The sequence below is a fragment of the Lutjanus erythropterus genome, chromosome 13 (assembly GCF_056507025.1).
Source record: "Lutjanus erythropterus isolate fLutEry1 chromosome 13, fLutEry1.hap2, whole genome shotgun sequence".
In the NCBI taxonomy this organism is placed as follows: Eukaryota; Metazoa; Chordata; class Actinopteri; order Lutjaniformes; family Lutjanidae; genus Lutjanus; species Lutjanus erythropterus.
The window spans coordinates 22,715,850-22,733,334 of record NC_139329.1 but is presented as its reverse complement, the minus strand read 5'-3'; the positions used below and the strand labels follow the sequence as shown (position 1 = coordinate 22,733,334).

Here is a 17,485-nt window from a genome sequence, read left to right as displayed (position 1 = left end):
ACACTTGACTCCTACCTGTCTGTCTTGCAGGAAAGGGTGCAGGAGGGCAGTTTTACCATAAAAAGCTGCATTGTTGTAGACGTTTCATTAGTGAGCTCAGTATCTTTTGTGTTTTTCAGGTAATTAACAACTGACAACTTGTCACTGCCATATTAAAGTAGCTCCTATTCTCCATCTTGATAAATGCTCCTTTTGTGAACTATTTACAGCATACAACAGATTACAATGAAACAACCTGTCATGATATCTTATTTCATGCGCAATCAATAAACCTTACATTTTAAACCATGGTAGACGCGTGGCTCTGTGGATCTCAAGGTCGTTCTGTTGTTCAGTCCACCGCAACTGAAATATCTCAACAACTATGAAAATTCATACATGTATTAACCCCTTATGACTTTGTCAAACAACATATAGGTTCCAGAATACGTAAAGATGGAAGCTGTTCAGTCCAACTGCTTGAACTTGCAGCTGTATTTAGTAGAGGTGCACACAGACATGTCATTTTCTTAATCCGTTCAACCAACAAAAGTATCAATATCTGTTAACTAAACTAAGTTTTATGAACTCCACCGCCACCGCTTTAATTGGAATTTATTTTTATTGGAAATAATTGGAAGAAAAGGAAACTCTTTACAGCTGAGATATAAAACAGATCTTTGACTTTCAGGGAATAATTTTAAATTGCAGTGACGCTGCATTAATGTTTATTGATGTGTTAATCTTACTGCACTTCAAATTACTAGAATAGTATACATATATTATTAGAATATTCAATAATAATATTATGATATTAACATTAAGTTTTTGTGTATAAAATATACTGTATACTGTGGGGACAGATGAGCTGTATGCAGTGTGTTCATTGTGTGTGTTTCATAGATGATCTGCAAGCTTGGATGACGCCAAACAATCATAGAAAACATATGGATCTGTGTATGATCATTATTTGTAATAAAGTATGAAGGCCATGCAAACAGGATTTTATTGAGAGAAAACAAAGATGTAGATGGCCTTGAAAAACACGAGAGAAAAACAGGAGTGTTGGTGATCCTCCTTCCTGTAGCACCACCAGCTGGTTGATGTTTGTGGCTTTTAATGAAACATCTCAACAACTTCTATCCAATAGTTGTGGAGGAACAGGAGGGGGCTGACTGTGCAGCCCTGTGGGGAGGAGGTGAGATCACCAATCTGAACTGTTTGGATTGTTTGAGTTTTTTCATCTTGGTTTGGTTTTCAGTGGTTTTAGTTAACAGTTCATTAAAAAAAAAGGAAAACCCTTCATATCTGTTCCTGTCTTTTACTTTTCCGCTGGCCTTCAAACCTTATCTGGTTATATTGGGGATGTTTTGGTTACACTCAAATTCAGATCTGCTCACCTTGACTCTAGAACACAACGCACCCACATCCCAGTATCGATGTTATATAGTGATGTTTGAAAAACAAGTGAAGAGTAACAAAACAAGACAAATACATTTGTTTTGGAGCCTGCACTTTTTTTTCTCTTTTCCCTGTGTCTGGTTGTCCTTCAAGCTGTCATTGGCTCATTCAATGTGCTGCTGCAAAATTATGGAATTCACTGAAGCAATTCAGCATAAGCAACGCTGAGGAATTCCAATTTAAGCTTCCAAATGAAAATCTTCTGCAACATAAAGATGTCAAGACAGGAATTGGAACGCCTCTCTGTCTGTCTGGTGTTTTCATTTTTCTTCCCGTTGCCTTGACTCACTCTTTCTTTCTGTCACTTTTCTTTCTTTCAGTCTATAGCTTACACCACCTTTCACTCACTCGCACACATGCACATACACAGCTCCACAGTGGCGTGAAATCTCATCCTGCCCTATCAACAGGTGCCGCGGGACTAAGATTGAACATGTGTCATCAGCGGCGGTACAGAGATGACAGGGCATCCATCACGACGGCCCGTCGCCTTTTCCACACCCCGCGTTTTCCTGGCCCGCAGCCCTCCCAGGTGCTCTGGCTCATCACCCCTGCCACCGAACAGCCGAAAAATAGTGCAGAAACCCCATTCTGACAAGAAAAGGTCTTAACAAAGGAATGTTGTCTCAGAGGAAAGATGAGTCATTCGTGTCCCCCTTGCAGAGCATACCACCATCAAGAAATGAATCCACATTTTGAATAAGTCACATCCATTCCATCTCTGACAAAACATCAGAGGGAGCGACGCGACAGATTTCTCCCACGAGTTGTGTGTCACAATTCTCCTTTGAGCGCTTGTGTTCGCTGTCGCTGGATGCATATTTAGTGATGTTGTGTTCATCACCAGTCTGCACAACTTCTCTGGGATTTGTCAAAGTCGTCAATGTCATTTAGGAGTTTGTGTCGTTACTCAGTTTGCAGTTATGAATTTATGCAGCTTTATGTGCCTGATCAGTTCTCTGCCTCAATATTTTAAAATGGCATTCTCAGCTCTTTAACTTCAAGTTCTCCCCTTGAGCATGAAAACCAACACATACACCAGAACAAATGATGAGCCTTTCTTTCATTGGACAGTGAAAGTCCACATGAAATGGAAATCAGAGTGCTATTTGCTACCACATATTTACGTGTTTCCTGTAAAAACAGCCAGTGGGAAGAGACTTGTCACAATGGCCAGTGGCTCTGATTGAGGATTAATGCAACGGCCCCCAGTCATACAGCTACAGACGAAGGTCCATTAACCTGGCTGACTCTTCCTACACTGGGAGCTCTGAGTGAACATGGTGAGACGGGGAGTGAACACCACCTCCAAGACTGACGGACGTTTGACGACAGGGAATACAAGACAACAGTGCTTTGCTTGTAAGGTTTGGCTCCTGGCGCCTGGGGCATACTCAGCTAACTTGGCTGTGTGGCTAGCCAAGCTAACGGCAGTTAGCGGTTACAGTTCAGTTCAGTAACCATGTTTTAACCATGATCCTTGAGGTGCTTCTGCTCTTTCTGCTTTTCTTTTTTTCAGTTTGGTGAACATGCAACCTTTCCCACTAACATCAAGTTTTGGAGATCAACAGTATGAGACTATTTGTGCTGAGCAGCTCAGATTTGAAAATCCATCGCTTAAGGGATATTACTTCGCTCATCACTGCCTGTTCTGACCCCGACCTTGAATTTCTTAAATCATGCTGTTTTAGAGCCACATTAGTGGCATGGCTCTACAGTTGCAGTATCTCTTTCAGTCAGTCTGGTTGAGAATTAAATATTTCAACAACTATCAGATGCATCACCATGAAATTTTTACAGACAGTCGTGGTCCTGAGAGGATGAATCCTACTGACACTAGTGTTTCTCTGACTTTGTCAAACATTACCACCAGGTCAAATGTTCAACCAGGTCACATTTTCAATTTGTGCATAAAAAACTGAGCGGAAATGCTGGGAATTATGTAAGAAAAAGTTGAAATCTCGCAAAAAAGGTTTTATGCTTGGCTGAGGTTTAAAAATTGGGATTAAATGTCCACAGGAAATTGGAAAAATATCACATCTCTGTGGAGTGACGAAGAAACAGTAAAGACTTTCAAATTAATAGTTTTTCATAGTATTTTTTATTTATTTTGTTCCCTGAGTTTTCTGGAAATTTGCACTAACCTAATTTGGTTGGAAGCTTGGCTATTGACATCTTTAAATCATTTATTTTGACTGACAGTCAAAACCCCAAAGGAATTGAATTTGTAGTGATACAAAACAGAGTAAAGCAATAAGCCCTCTGAGAAAGCTGACCGAATCATGTTGGGCGTGTTTGTTTGATAAATGATTTAAACCAGGGGTTTTCAGAATCTGGGACTGTGGGCCTCCCCTCAGACAACGCTTACTAGATCCCATAGACAGTCAACATTTGAGCCAAGCTAGCCTAATACAGATCTACATGATCTCCTTTTGATAACTAAGGTATTATTCGTAATATTTTTTCACTTCCATTCATCCTCCCCTGAAACTGTATGGAGCCCCCTGAGGAGGCCTGCCGCTCACTTTGAAAACCTCTGATTTAAAAAATTACCAGATCTGTTCATTCATTTGCATGATCTAAAAGCAGAAGTGGTAAAAATGACACATTCTTTACTCATGCAGAAATACAGATACTGTTCTGTTTTCACTTTTTTACTCAGGTAAAAGTGAGAATGTAAAGGCTCTGTAAAAGTAAAGAGACGCCCTCTGAAGGACATTTCTATTGGCTGTTTCTGTGTAGCTTAACTGAACCTCACCTTTTCCTTTTTTGTACGTTGTTGAGTACTTCTCTTGTTTCATGTTATTACGTCTGTTGTGTGTGATATGCACTAATGTATGCACCAAGGAATCTTTTTTTTCTAGGTTATTGTCTCATCCATTTAGGAAAATAATCAGTTATTCTCATCAAATGCATTAAAATCAAAGTAAAGGGTCTGTTTTGAAAATGTAAGGAATAGAAAGTACAGATCTTTGTGTTAAAATGTAAAAGTAAAGTAGGGCTGCAGTATTTGGTAAAAAAAAGGGGCATATTGCAATTATTGTGACTGAAATTATGATTGTGATATGATTAGTGGGAATCATCATTTTTTGCATTACAATTTTCATTTTTGCTGAAAAAAAAAACATCTTAAAATTGAGACAATATGCATTTTGATGGGGGCTATACCAACCAAACAAAAATGTTTTCTTTCATCTGGACAAGATTTGTAGGCCAGGATGTCTGCAGCACTACAATACCTCATTACAATGCTGTTTTCTCACTCATGTTTCCTTTTTCAAAAAATTTTGATTTTGATTGATAATCGATTAATTGTACAGCCCTAGTGAAAAGTAGGGAAAGCTGAACATGGAAGAGCTTCCATGTTCAACTCATCTCAGCTGCTGTTAACCACTGATCAGATCCACTTGAACAGATTGAGATTAGGTGTCTATAGTGTAAATACACCTGAACCAGATTCCCAAAGGGAGGAGAAACCACTGCTCTTATTTAATTACCTCACACGCCCAGATAATTCTTGTCTGGCTGGGGATTTGAGCCAACAACCTCCAGGTCTTTGACTGGTCTCTCCAGGCTTTTAGGTTGTCTGATCGTGTGCCATTAATGTGACAAATAGCTGCTATGCACCCTGAGTCACTCACCTACAAGACAGAGTGCTACTTTGCATCAGGGACCACAGCCGTTTCCACAGAATTACCCTCCACCTAAAAATAGACCACCGCATCCCACGTGCACAGAGATTCAGGCAGAGACGAACATTAAACATGCACAGACATACACATACTGTATATTTACAGTTAAGGGACTCCAATGTGACAGTACGGGAGCCGCTCTGTGTCTTTACATCATGCTTGGCCAACCAGACTCCCCTTAATTAGCCGGTGTGTTTCTTTGTTTTCCAGCTGTGAATGCCTCCCAGTGCTGCTGCCAGTCCATATATACACTCATGCAGCCGTCACACCAAATCTTTTATCATAATAACAGTGTGACGAGGGTGTGTGTGTGTGTGTGTGTGTGTGTGTGTGTGTGTGTGTGTGTGCGTGCTGTGCCAGGGGGAGCACTCTTTCTTCTGAGGTTTCAGGATAGAGGACGGTGTAATGAGATTTCATGAATATGTGCCCAGTGTATAAGTATGTTTACTGGCTTATACAACAGGCACAAACACACAAACACAATAATATAGTGCAAGAATGTCATGGTTTACTGAAAGAGAGACAACCAGCCACCAACACCTGCATGTATTTAATGTGTATAATGAAAGATGAATTGCTGTCAGTGCCTGACCTTGTTGTACATTTACAGATGGCAGAATTATAGCGTAAATTCTATCAAAAATTGGGCTGGGCAGGTTAAAGGGATAGGTTGGATTATTTGATGTGAGGTTATAGAGAAAACTTATCTACAGTCAGAGTATTACCAGGATCACCTTTCTTCTTTGGCTTAATGAATAAGAGAGAGGAAGAAAGGTAGAGAGTGAATAAAGTGAGGGAGCAGTGTTAGTGAGAATGAAGCAGTTAATCAGAGAACATTTTCTGATTGTTTCACAGCAGTTACACTCTTCAGCACAAATAAACTCGCCCACATCTCTGCATAATGCCAGATTTTGTGTGACCAAAGTGACCCTCAGTCTGCTCTGCCTGTGTGAGTGTTTGTGTGTGTATCTCTCTCTGCAGCTCTCACAGATGGAGAGCTGGGGAGAGAGACGGAGACAGTGATGTGAATGTTGCTTCCATGACTAGTATTCTGCTAAAGGCTGAAACGCTTCAGTAGTTTAATAAAGTTTCATTCATCATTGAAACCGCAGCATAAATGTTGCAGCAGCAGAAAAGTTATAGGTGAATCTCAAGGGCAACTTAAAATGAGTGAGTATGCAGAGATTCAGGGTTTGAGAGCACTGACATACCATGGCTGTTTTGAGGGCAGGCTGTTTCTATCCTGACCCTTAACTTTTTTAATGCAGGAAAAGTAGCCTTATCCACGGAGGGCTGAGCGTTCAATGGACACACTTAGATTCACTGCAGGCTCCAGTCTGTTACTGCAGACACGGAAACAATTTGGAGTTATTGCCTCACTCTTTTTGATGGGAGCCGTTCTGGTTTGCTGCCCAGACTTTCCAGCAGGTGTCTGTCTGTCTGGCAGTCGAACCACTGACCTGCAGGTCACAAGCTCACTTTTCTGACCTCCTACCTGATAGTCTATAGAGGCTTTGTCAGTGTCTGACAAATGCTATGGCAGCTGTGGCTGACACGTTAATGGAGGTCCAGTGCAAAACTGGCGGTGCCCAAATAATGGCTGTAATTATGTAACAACTGGGGCAGAAAAAGAGAGGTACCTGGGAAAAAAAAGATAATCATAGTGTGGGTGAAGGTCCATTCACTAATGTTGTAAGTAAGACTGAATGGTCTGATGAGACAGAGACAGCCTGTTTCCAAATATAAGATACTTTTACACACAGAACTGACTCGCTACTGTTCTGCTGCAGAGAGTAAATGTTCTTGGTCAAACCTCAGAGGTTATCTTTGGTCCTATCAGGTCACTGATTAACCAAGCTAATATAAACTGTTGACAGGACACCTCAAACTGCAAACAAGGTCAATTATGACTCTTTCTGTTCTGAAATTTTTAACCATGGAGGTTTCATGTTTGTAAAACTTTCCCTGAGCCGAGAAAAGTGATAGCCATTGTATCTTGGAACTAAACCCGGAAGCTAGAAATGGCGAGCCATTCTCATTGGACTGAGCGGGTGCCATCTTTTTGCATGCGACATCTATGGTTAAGACAAACAGAGCAGATATTTGGTTAGCTAATTAGTTACCAAGCTGACAAGACCACACATGAAATCTGAATTATCATCATCTATCAGTAACCTGTACTTATGTAATCCATATTCTTGAGATGCTTGGTTGATGTCTTTGTAATTTTATCAGTTCTTCACAGTTACAGCTGAGGACTTTCATTGTCTTGTTAAATCTCTTGAACGCCTTCTATACTTGTCTGTGTGTGTTTCAGGGCTCGCGGTCCAGTGGCAAGGTACACAGCTTTGGGAAGAGAGAGCAGGCCATTAAAAGGAATCCCAACGTCCCCGTGGTGGTCAGAGGATGGCTATACAAACAGGTCAGGACACACACACACACACACACACACACACACACACACACACACACACACACACACACACACACAGACATATTAACTGTATTTCCTGCACCAGAAATAAGGTCAAAGGTTATCAGCATACTTGAATTTATAGAAGTCATGTGGGTCTGCCAGGCTGTAGCCGTCTGGTGTGCTGCCACTTGGACAGCCAGCAGCTGTTTTTTTCTTAAAATATGACTCAAAATGATTGATTTTCAAAACAGATGCAGATTAATTTAATAGTCCATTAACAATAGGTTTATCATTGCAACTCTAAGTGTTTTATGTTTATTGTTAGGTTTATTACATTGGCCAGCTGTTCCTTCCTTTGTTGTGTGCAAATTATTGATTAATTGATTGATTTAAAGACTGAAAATGTTAAAATTTCCACCATTTTTTAACTAGAGGTCATGATAATAAATTGGTTACTGTGTGTGCACTGTGCATAGCAGTATATTATTGTCTTTTTTAAAGTGTAATCTTACTAATGATTATGTCTGATTATGTCCTTTTTATCTGTAACTGTGATGGAATACAGTTACCTTTTTCTGTATCCAGATTACTTAATCTCGTTACATGTAATCCGTTACTCCCCAAGCCTGTAATCATGTGCATTCCAATTAGGCTGGAAAAATAATTTACAAGGTATGAGCAGTGACATGACTGACAGCCTGCTTCTCCTCAAACCTCCACATGGACGAGCTCCAGCTCCAGCCTGCACGGTCCTGTAACATTTCCTCCAGTGGCCTAGTTTTATTTTTGCTTGATTTATTTATTTATTTGTTTATTTTTGCTTTGGCACTATAGAGCACCTGCTGTTGATCACAGACAGGCTATTACTGGAGACTCTATTTGTGTTTGAAGTTTTACTTAAAATATCTGTAGTTGGCGTCGTCCCTCTGGAAAACGCTTGGCCTCGGTACAAGACAAACAGTGAGTGATGTTACTGCAAAGCAATTATATTTTAATGACCACACACTGAGGCACATACGCACAAGTACACACAGGCACGGGCGGAAATGCACATGCAGTTAAATGCACAGCCACAGACGCTCATATGTACATGTTCACTTTTATTGCAGTCTAATTATATTTTAATTAGAAGAAACTTTTAAATGCTGGCAGGGACACACACACACACACACACACACGCATAGATACACACTATCACAGGATTTCATGGCTGTAGTTTCATAAGAAGTAGCATATATCAGTGTTTGAGGTGACTTCATCCCCCCGTATCCCCTCTCCTCTTCAAATGGCACCATTTTCAGCCAGATAACATAAAAGACAGAACGAGCAGTAAAGCAGCCGTGGCAGGCCCAGCGAGCCAGTGAACGAGGACAAATGATCACTCCCTTCCTGCTCCTCTTCCCTGTTCACTCTCTTTATCTCTCTGCTCATGTCCACCTCACTTGTGCTTTCATTACTCCTGTTTCTGTACTGTATCTGCTGTCCCTCGCTACTCTTTTTCTATTTCTACCTCTCCCTTCATCTTTCTCATTACACCCCATCTCTTCCTCTTTAAAATATCTGTCTACTTTTTCTTGTTATCTCTTCCAATCTGTGCTACGTTCTTTCTCATTATTCATTCAGTCATTTCTTTTTACCCCTCTTTCTGTCTACAGGACAGTTCTGGGATGCGTCTTTGGAAGAGGAAGTGGTTTGTCTTGGCTGATTTCTGTCTGTTCTACTACAAAGGTGAGTTTTTGTTAATGAAAAAAGTTTCTCTGTAAAGTCGACTAGACCTTACACGTGGACAAAATGATTGAAATTCCCACTCACTGCCTGTTCCGCCTCCTGCCTCTTTGTGTTTTCTGCTCCTCCACAATCATTCATTCAGACAAGGTCAAAATAACAGAAACACCTTATAATTTAAAACAACAGCAACACCTACACAGCCAGTTACCACAGAGTTCAGTCAACACCTCTCAGAAGGCCTCAACAAAATCTGGATACGCTTCACACATTTAGGATCTATTGAATGGCTATTGTATTAGACTCTCACTGCTGTTATTTGAAAAAAATCTGAAATTATACGAGTTTGCTACCATAAAAGTGGAATTGAAGTAATCTTACATTTTTAACCCATATCTGTCTAAAATCTACCTTCAAAAATGGCACCGTTTTTGAGGAGAAAATCTTCTTTTTAAGTTTTGAAAAAAAAAAAAAAAACTGTATTACAGATGTACTGATTGTGAAATTCTGGATGGATACTGTTTTGGGTTGGTAAAGCATCCCAAGCACAGCAAAATAATGACAAGTGCATGCAGAGTGGCTACAGTGACTCAAACAGCAGCTGGATAAAATAGGGACTGTTGTTGCAATTTAAAAGAAAACAGGAAACAACCTGTTGTTTTCTCATGTTAACGGGTCGATTAACTCATTATCTCAATATCAAAGCTCTTGACACTAAAAGAAATAATTGGAGGCACGGCTGTTGTCTGCTTCCGTAGTGTTGCACACAAATCATACACAAATCTTTTTATTAATGCTTTTCTTTCTTTGCTCTACATTGATGGAAATACACACTATTAGTGGATATACTGTATTTGTCTGTGGAGGATAAAATCCAGACATGTATACTGGAGTCATGACAGCTTTCAGCAGAACGGCTTTTGACAAAGTTCAGAAGTTTGAATTTGTCTCTGGTGATTCGAAGCTCGATTTGAAGTGAACTGCAGCTGACAAAGGAGCCAGTGATTCAATCTTGGCGGGCATTAATCTGATCTTTCTCAGTGGGTTACAGCCCAAACGCATGGAGAGATATGGACACACACACAGCTACATCACACACTCTATCACCATCCCTCCCTCAGCATCTGCCTCCATCCCCTGGCTGTCTTTAGCTGCCTCTCCACGCCTTTCTTTTCATCTCCATACTCTGAAACCGAACCTTTTGGGACACGCTCCTCGCCTCAACAGAAGGATGAAATCGATTCTCGGTCGTTTCTTTTCCTCTCTTTTCTATGTCTCTCTCTTCAAGTTCAAAGGTTTCTCCTCTCAACATGAAAACACTTGATCTGTCTCCAGCACCACTTATCCCCTGCCTTCATCTCTTGTTTTTACACAAACAATCAAACCTCCTGTCGTGTGTCTTTTTTATTTCCTCTTTTCGTTCAGTGGTTTCAGGCAGAGATGTAGAGATTGTGCACTTGTTTTTGTTTGTTTTTGTTTATTTTTCTGGAAATCAGGGAATTATAGCAGCCTGGTGTATGAATTTTAAAATTATAAACTTACACATTGAACTTTAAAGGATGATTCCACTAATGTAGACACTATCTTTAGACAAAATCCGAGAGACGAAACAATTAGATAAAGGAGGAATTCTGCAGATTCATTAATAATGGAAATAACTGTTAGTTGCAGCATTATGTGTTTTTTGTGCAGGACAACAACAGCATTGCAGCCGTACAAATGCAGTTGTCCATGACTGCCTGACTGAGTAGCTGAGTGACAAAGTTAAACCAGTGGTACGGCCAGTTGAGTAGGAGTTTCCCCTTTGGCTGTTGCTCTTTCAAAATGAATTTGCACGATGGCAAATAATGGGTCCCTCCTGTAGGTGCAGCCTCAGCAGAGGAGCATGCAGCTGCTGCACCAGGAGAAAATGTGTGCTTTAGATCCCCATTTTTTTTAAATCATACAAATCATACAAATTTTCAAACTTTGCAGTGTTAAATAGTTGCATCTGGCTATTGCATATGTAGTTTATAAATTGAAAAATATATTTTGGTCCTCTCTTTGTCTCTTTCAGCCACAGAACAGTTGGGGAACTACATAATACATTCTACTTTTATTGCATTCTGAAATAACCATCGCCTTTGTTTTTTCAATCATTGTGCAGCAGTTGCATCTGTAAGGTGCTCATAAAACTTAGTGTGAGTGGTCTTGAGTCAGTCTTTTGCTCACCTTGATGTTTCCATAAATTCAAACATGTTTAATGTCATCGGTCAGGGTCAGTACGCTCTGCAAGACAGAGCAGTAAACTGGGTAGTTAATATGGTAACAGCCAAACAAACTTCTCAAACACCATCACACACGATAGACAATGAAGTTATAGTATTATGGTTTGGTGTTTGGCGTGTATCTGATCCACGGACCAGCACTTATTTTAATAAGAAATCTTAATTTTTGAACGGTCTTCTCCCACCAGAATAGCACAGCTGAACAACAGAGGCTTGTACAGTTGAGGCAACAGAACGAAAAACAAAGATATAGTTGATCCAGTAGAGTAATAAGCAAAGAAAACATGGACTATTGAGGTTGTTTGGAATATGTCTCAAGATTCTGGAGAAGGTATTTAATAGATATTTTATGAACAATGTTCATCATAACCTTCCACAGTTGTTGCTTAACTTCAGAAAGGTTGGATGCAGCTGCCTCCATGGTAATCTTACAGCTGCACCTTCAAATAAAAGTGAAAAATCAAAATAATTTAAAGAAATTTAGCAAATTTTAGTTTCCATTGGGGGCTGTTTGTGTTGGGGATTTAGGCTCATGATCTCTGTATTTCTACAATCTCTGGTTTCTCCCTCTTTTTTTTTCTTTTGCAGCCCGTATCAAGTCAAGTCAGTTTTATTTATATTTTTCGTACAACATTAGACACCCTCTGTCCTTGGATCCTCAATTCTGATAAGAAGAAAGAAAAATGGACAAAACAGTTTGACAAAAATCCCACCATGCTAGTGCCATTTGGATGTTATCTAACTTCGCTTGTCATGGTCTGGTCTGCTCAGTGTGTGTGTGTGTTTGTCCATGTGAGTAAGACAGACGGGGCACGGCAGATAAAAAGACCTCCCCATCTCGCCCACCATTTAGGGAATGTCTCCTCCAAAAGTCCTTGAATTATTTTTAACCAATTACTTCTTTAATCCACAGTGGTGCCTTATCACCTCTCAGCCAAACACCCACACACAAGTGCAGGTGCCGTGCACAAATATTTTCATACCATTACAAATTTTACATTGTGTTAATTGTGTACACACACAAATACACACACACACACAGATACACACACACAAAACATTCTGGCACACTGTCACAATGTTCAGAGGAAAACAAATACTGCAGATATTTATTTATAGATGTGTGAACTAATGTGTCGACATGTTCTGGCTGCATACATACACGTGTTTGTGTTTGTCTCTATCTTTGTGAGGACCAAACTGAGTTGCAGTCCTTGAAAGTGGGGATGTTTTTAGAAAGTGAGGGCATTTTTAGCGGTCTTTGCTTCTTCAGAGGGCTCTTTCAGAGTTAAGACTTTAAGGTTAAGTTAAAGGAACAGTTCACACCAAAATGAAAACTACATAGTTTTCCTATCCCTCCCTGTAGTGCTATTCATCATTCATCTAGTGTGTGAGTTGTTGAGTTTTGGAGATATCAGCCATAAAATTGTCTGCCCTCTCTCCAGTATAATGGGACTAGATGGCAATTGGCTTGTGGAGCTCAAAATGGCAAAAAATAAAACTTAAAACATTAGAGATGTACTCTTTACAGAAATCATGAGCCAGCTACTCAAGATAATCCACAGACCTTGTTGTGAGCAGTTTCAAATGGGAACTTTTTTCTCTTTATGGTAGAATCTACAGGAACTACTTTCTTTTCACTAGAAAAAAGACAGATTTACATACATCCTCCATACAGTGTTCACATTATGTGCACAGCAGCACAGACAGTAATGTCACAGCCATATTCAATGGAGCTTGTCACAGCCTCACAAACACACATACGACATGTCGTCTGTGTTAATAAGAGGAGCGATCGACTGCAAGAACAGGATGAAGAGAGCAGAGACTCCACACGGAGGTGGAGCAGCTGGCAGTGTTGCAAACTTTCTAGCTCTTCAGGCTAACGTAAGATCACCTCCATTTCTCTCTGAAGAATAAACAACTCATGTTTACGCGTTTCCTCAAAGATTTTCTCATCCCGTTTAACTACTGCTTTTGTTTTTTCCCACTGCAAAGCTTAACTGCAGCAAACTGTTGCACCACATCAGTCAACACATTTTTGTTTTTTGTTTTGTTTACATCAGTATGTGTGTATTCTCTTGACAATATTCACACAGAAAGATGAGGAATGGATTAGCGAGATAGCGGAGTTTCAGTCCTGGTGCTTTTCCACATGGGACTACTTCTGTATCAGACGGTAGGCCTTAGAAATTACTCCTTTATTATATAGATTTACCTTGAGTTACTGCCAGGCACGGTATGAGGCACATGTGGAAACTCAGTGTACTATATTATGATTGTTTGATTATGTATTGATGCTGGCTCATGGTGCTCTCTTTGGAAATAAAAAAAATGTTGTATTAAAAAAAAGAAAGAAAGAAAAAGTGGAACTGGCCAAAATTATTATGCTGTATAGTCCCAATATATGGGAGAGAAGGCCGACAATTCTATGGCTCATATCTCCAAAATTCTGCAACTCACACCAAAAAAACAGGTAAGAGGGAAATTTAGTATTTCTGATTGGGAGAGTGAACTGTCCCTTTAAGGCAAAGGTTTGAGGACTGCATTATGTCACTGATGGTCCTTACAAATATAGAAGGGCGTGTGTGTGTGTGTGTGTGTGTGTGTGTGTGTGTGTGTGTGTGTGTGTGTGTGTGTGTGTGTGTGAGAGATCTCAGCATGTAAACCGGATGGGGCAGACACAAAGGAATGACGGCTGGCTGCCAGTTGGAGCAGGCCAGCTTTAGCTCTGTGACACTTGGGTACCGGGGTGGTCATTTACTTTTTGGCACAACACCGTGGTATGAATGACGGCATACGAGCGTGTGTGTGTGTGTGTGTGTGTGTGTGTGTATAAGTGTGTATGTGAGTGTTATGGTACTGGTGGCAGGCAGTGATGAAATTAGTGGGTGATGAGTGATATTTATTCTCTTGCTCTTTCCTTCCCTCCATATCTCTGTCTCGCTCCTTTTCTCACCTTCCTCACCCTGATTATCTACTCCCTCCCTCCCTGCCTCCCTTTCTCTCCCCCATTCCTCCCTCCCTCTCTGACTCTCTCTCTCCAGACAGCAGAGAGGAATCAGTCCTGGGCAGTATTCCTTTGCCCAGCTATGTCATTTCACCCGTGGGACCTGAGGACCACATCAGCCGCAAGTATGCCTTTAAGGTACGCCTCATTTTATTCTACAGACTCCTCTCTCCTGATTCATATCTTTGAATTATGTTCTCTGATATGATTGTTTTTTGTTTTTTGTTTTTGTTTTTATTATTGTTTGGTTTGGAGTATGTCTAGCCACATATATATTTCTGCTTTTGGATAAAAAAAATAAAATAAAAAAAATAAGACAAGGACTGATTCCTTCGATAATGAAGAAATGCAGCACAGATTTATTGATCTTTTACAGTTGGGTTAGGTTTAATATATCTTGCATTTGTCATTTGCCTTAAGCTCAAGACACCCACTTAGACCAAACACAACCATGTAAACATAAAGTTACTACAAGGAACTTACATATTTTATTTATTTTAGAGGTCACTGTAAACAAAAGTGGTTTGCACTGTAATAACCACTAAATATAACATAAAAAAAAATAATAATAAAATCTCCTCCTTCTTCCTTTTAACTGGCAATCAGTGCTACTCACTGTGACTTTGGCTGCGAAAATGTAAACACAGGCTAGTGCCATTGCTTTTCATTGCAATTGAGGTGAATCTGACCTGGTGGCAGGCATTTATAACCAACACGCTCTCCTTTGCTTATGTAGCTCATACAGAGATATTATAAATTGTAGTAGCTTTAAAATTCAAGCTAGAATAGGAATAAAAACTATTTGTGTGGGGTTTTTTTTAACCTCACAGCATGAAAGTTTCTGTTAAATTAATTTGATTGGTTGTGAGAGAAAATAGCTGCACACTTGTAGCCATGATGCAAAAGACAATATTCTTTATTTTACCAGCATTTCGTCATGTTGAAACGTTGGTAAAATAAAGAATATAGTTTGCATTGTGGCTACAAGTGTGTGACCATTTTCTCCCCCAACCTCTGAAAGCTAATTTGACTGAAAACAGTTTCCAAAGTTTTGACGTGATTGAAGCGCTAACAAGATTCTTCTGAGTGGAACAAATGCAATGCTATTGGGTTATTTGATACTGTTGAACATGATCATTGACATGAGGATGCATCATGTTCAAGTAATTCCAACTTCAGGAGACTTGAAAAAAACATCTTAAATTTTAGGGTTTTATTTCTGCTTTAGGTGCGTATGCTAAAATGTGTACCCCTAAGGCTATTTAACGCACTTTAATGAGTGTCCACAGGGTGGTTTATAGTAATGACAGACACGATCATTAGAAGTAATACATGTTCCTTTCCAAGTGAAAACATGTTGCCTCTGTGCAACAAAATGCTCCTGTAACACCTGTTGTTGGTTGACCAGCAGGTTTGGTGGCATGCAATTATTCCCCCCTGAACTTTATTGTCAAGCATAATTTATGAGTTATACAACTTCACATTGTATATTAATCTCTCTTCCTCTTGGCATTTACAACATTTGTTTCTGAGAGCCTTTTATAACTGGTGCTCACAACAACACGTGTTTCTGCCGGGTTCAGACTACACAATATAAGCCCAATAATAACCCATCTTTATAGATGTATGGGGCATCAGAAACAAAAATGAGTGTTGACATGACAGTTGATCATTTTATCCCATGTATTATAGTAGATGACAATTGATGTCCCAACAAAAACACTGGCATGTTGTAATTTTTCTCACCTTCCATGACAAATTCCACTATATGCACAACTGTAAACATGATGAAGCAAATAGGAACAATGTTGGTGCTGCAAGGCGGAACTGTGAAACAGTGGAAATGCCACAGTCAGTTTTTCATACCTTTATTCAGACTTTTCCAAACCACAAAACAGTTAGTAGTATACACACCACTTTTGTAGCCCATATTTGTTTATGCTCTTGTTCCCTTGTCTATAGCGCTTCCCTCTCAGTGACATCATGCATGTTGTTGAAGACTGAAAACTGGTCGAGGATCAACATATATCATATCATTTTTCCTGATCAAATCATGGCAAGAATTTATGACTGTAAATTTCACCTTCTCAGGTACCATAACATCTTTAAAGATCAGTGTGTAGGATTCAGGGGAATCTTTAAGAATGAGCTAGACTTCATCTCACTTTCCCTTTACAAGCATGAAGGAGAACCTGTAGTGTCAATGAGACTCATGCAAAGCATGAAAAGCCTTACCGTAGCCACTGTTTGGTTTGTCCTTGCTGGGCTACTGTAGAAACATGGCAGTGCAACATGATCGCCTCCATGGAAAATGACACGTTCCTTTTGTACATATAAATTACTCATTCTAAGGTAACGATAACACAACAATTCTTATTTTCAGGTGATTATACATGAATGAAAACATACTTAATATTATATTAATTAAAATTGTATTCCTTTTCTGACATATTGTGCACATAAATCCATTTAAATCTTTCAGACTGTACCTTTAAAAGACAAGAGTATTGTGTAGTCTGAATCCGACATTGCAGAGAAAAACACCTTGAAGTCAATGCGATCAGTTAATGGTAAGTTTTTGTATTCCTCCTCAGTCAAAATGTAAAATGATTTTTAAATCAGTGCTTTTTCAGCAGTCGTTTAGTGTAACTGATATGGCAATTACAGCAAAATGATGGAAGTATCTAGAATGATTTCTGAAGTCTCTTTGTAATGTAAGTTCTAACAGATCAATATCTTCCTCCAATAATATCTCTGCCTACATAACCACCCACCCAGCCACCCACTCAGCTTTGTGCAGCACTCACCACCTGTTGTAGCGACGTCTATTACCACTGAATGTCTGTCAGTGTCTTTATTGAGACTCCTCTGGAATGAAATGAAGCTTGTCCATTCCCTGAGGCGCTTGTCTTTTTAAGTCGAGCTCGACAAGTGT

General features: G+C 39.7%; 1 protein-coding gene across 1 annotated transcript in view; it reads left to right on the top strand.

The window, feature by feature from the left end:
- LOC146316545 (pleckstrin homology domain-containing family A member 7-like) overlaps nucleotides 1-17,485 on the top strand; it is a 189,911-nt gene that overhangs the window by 127,314 nt on the left and 45,112 nt on the right. Inside the window, exons 6-8 of the mRNA XM_084735068.1 lie at nucleotides 7,450-7,554; nucleotides 9,204-9,276; nucleotides 14,588-14,688. Of these exons, the coding sequence (XP_084591194.1) occupies nucleotides 7,450-7,554; nucleotides 9,204-9,276; nucleotides 14,588-14,688 (279 nt within the window). The remainder of the gene's footprint in view (nucleotides 1-7,449; nucleotides 7,555-9,203; nucleotides 9,277-14,587; nucleotides 14,689-17,485) is intronic.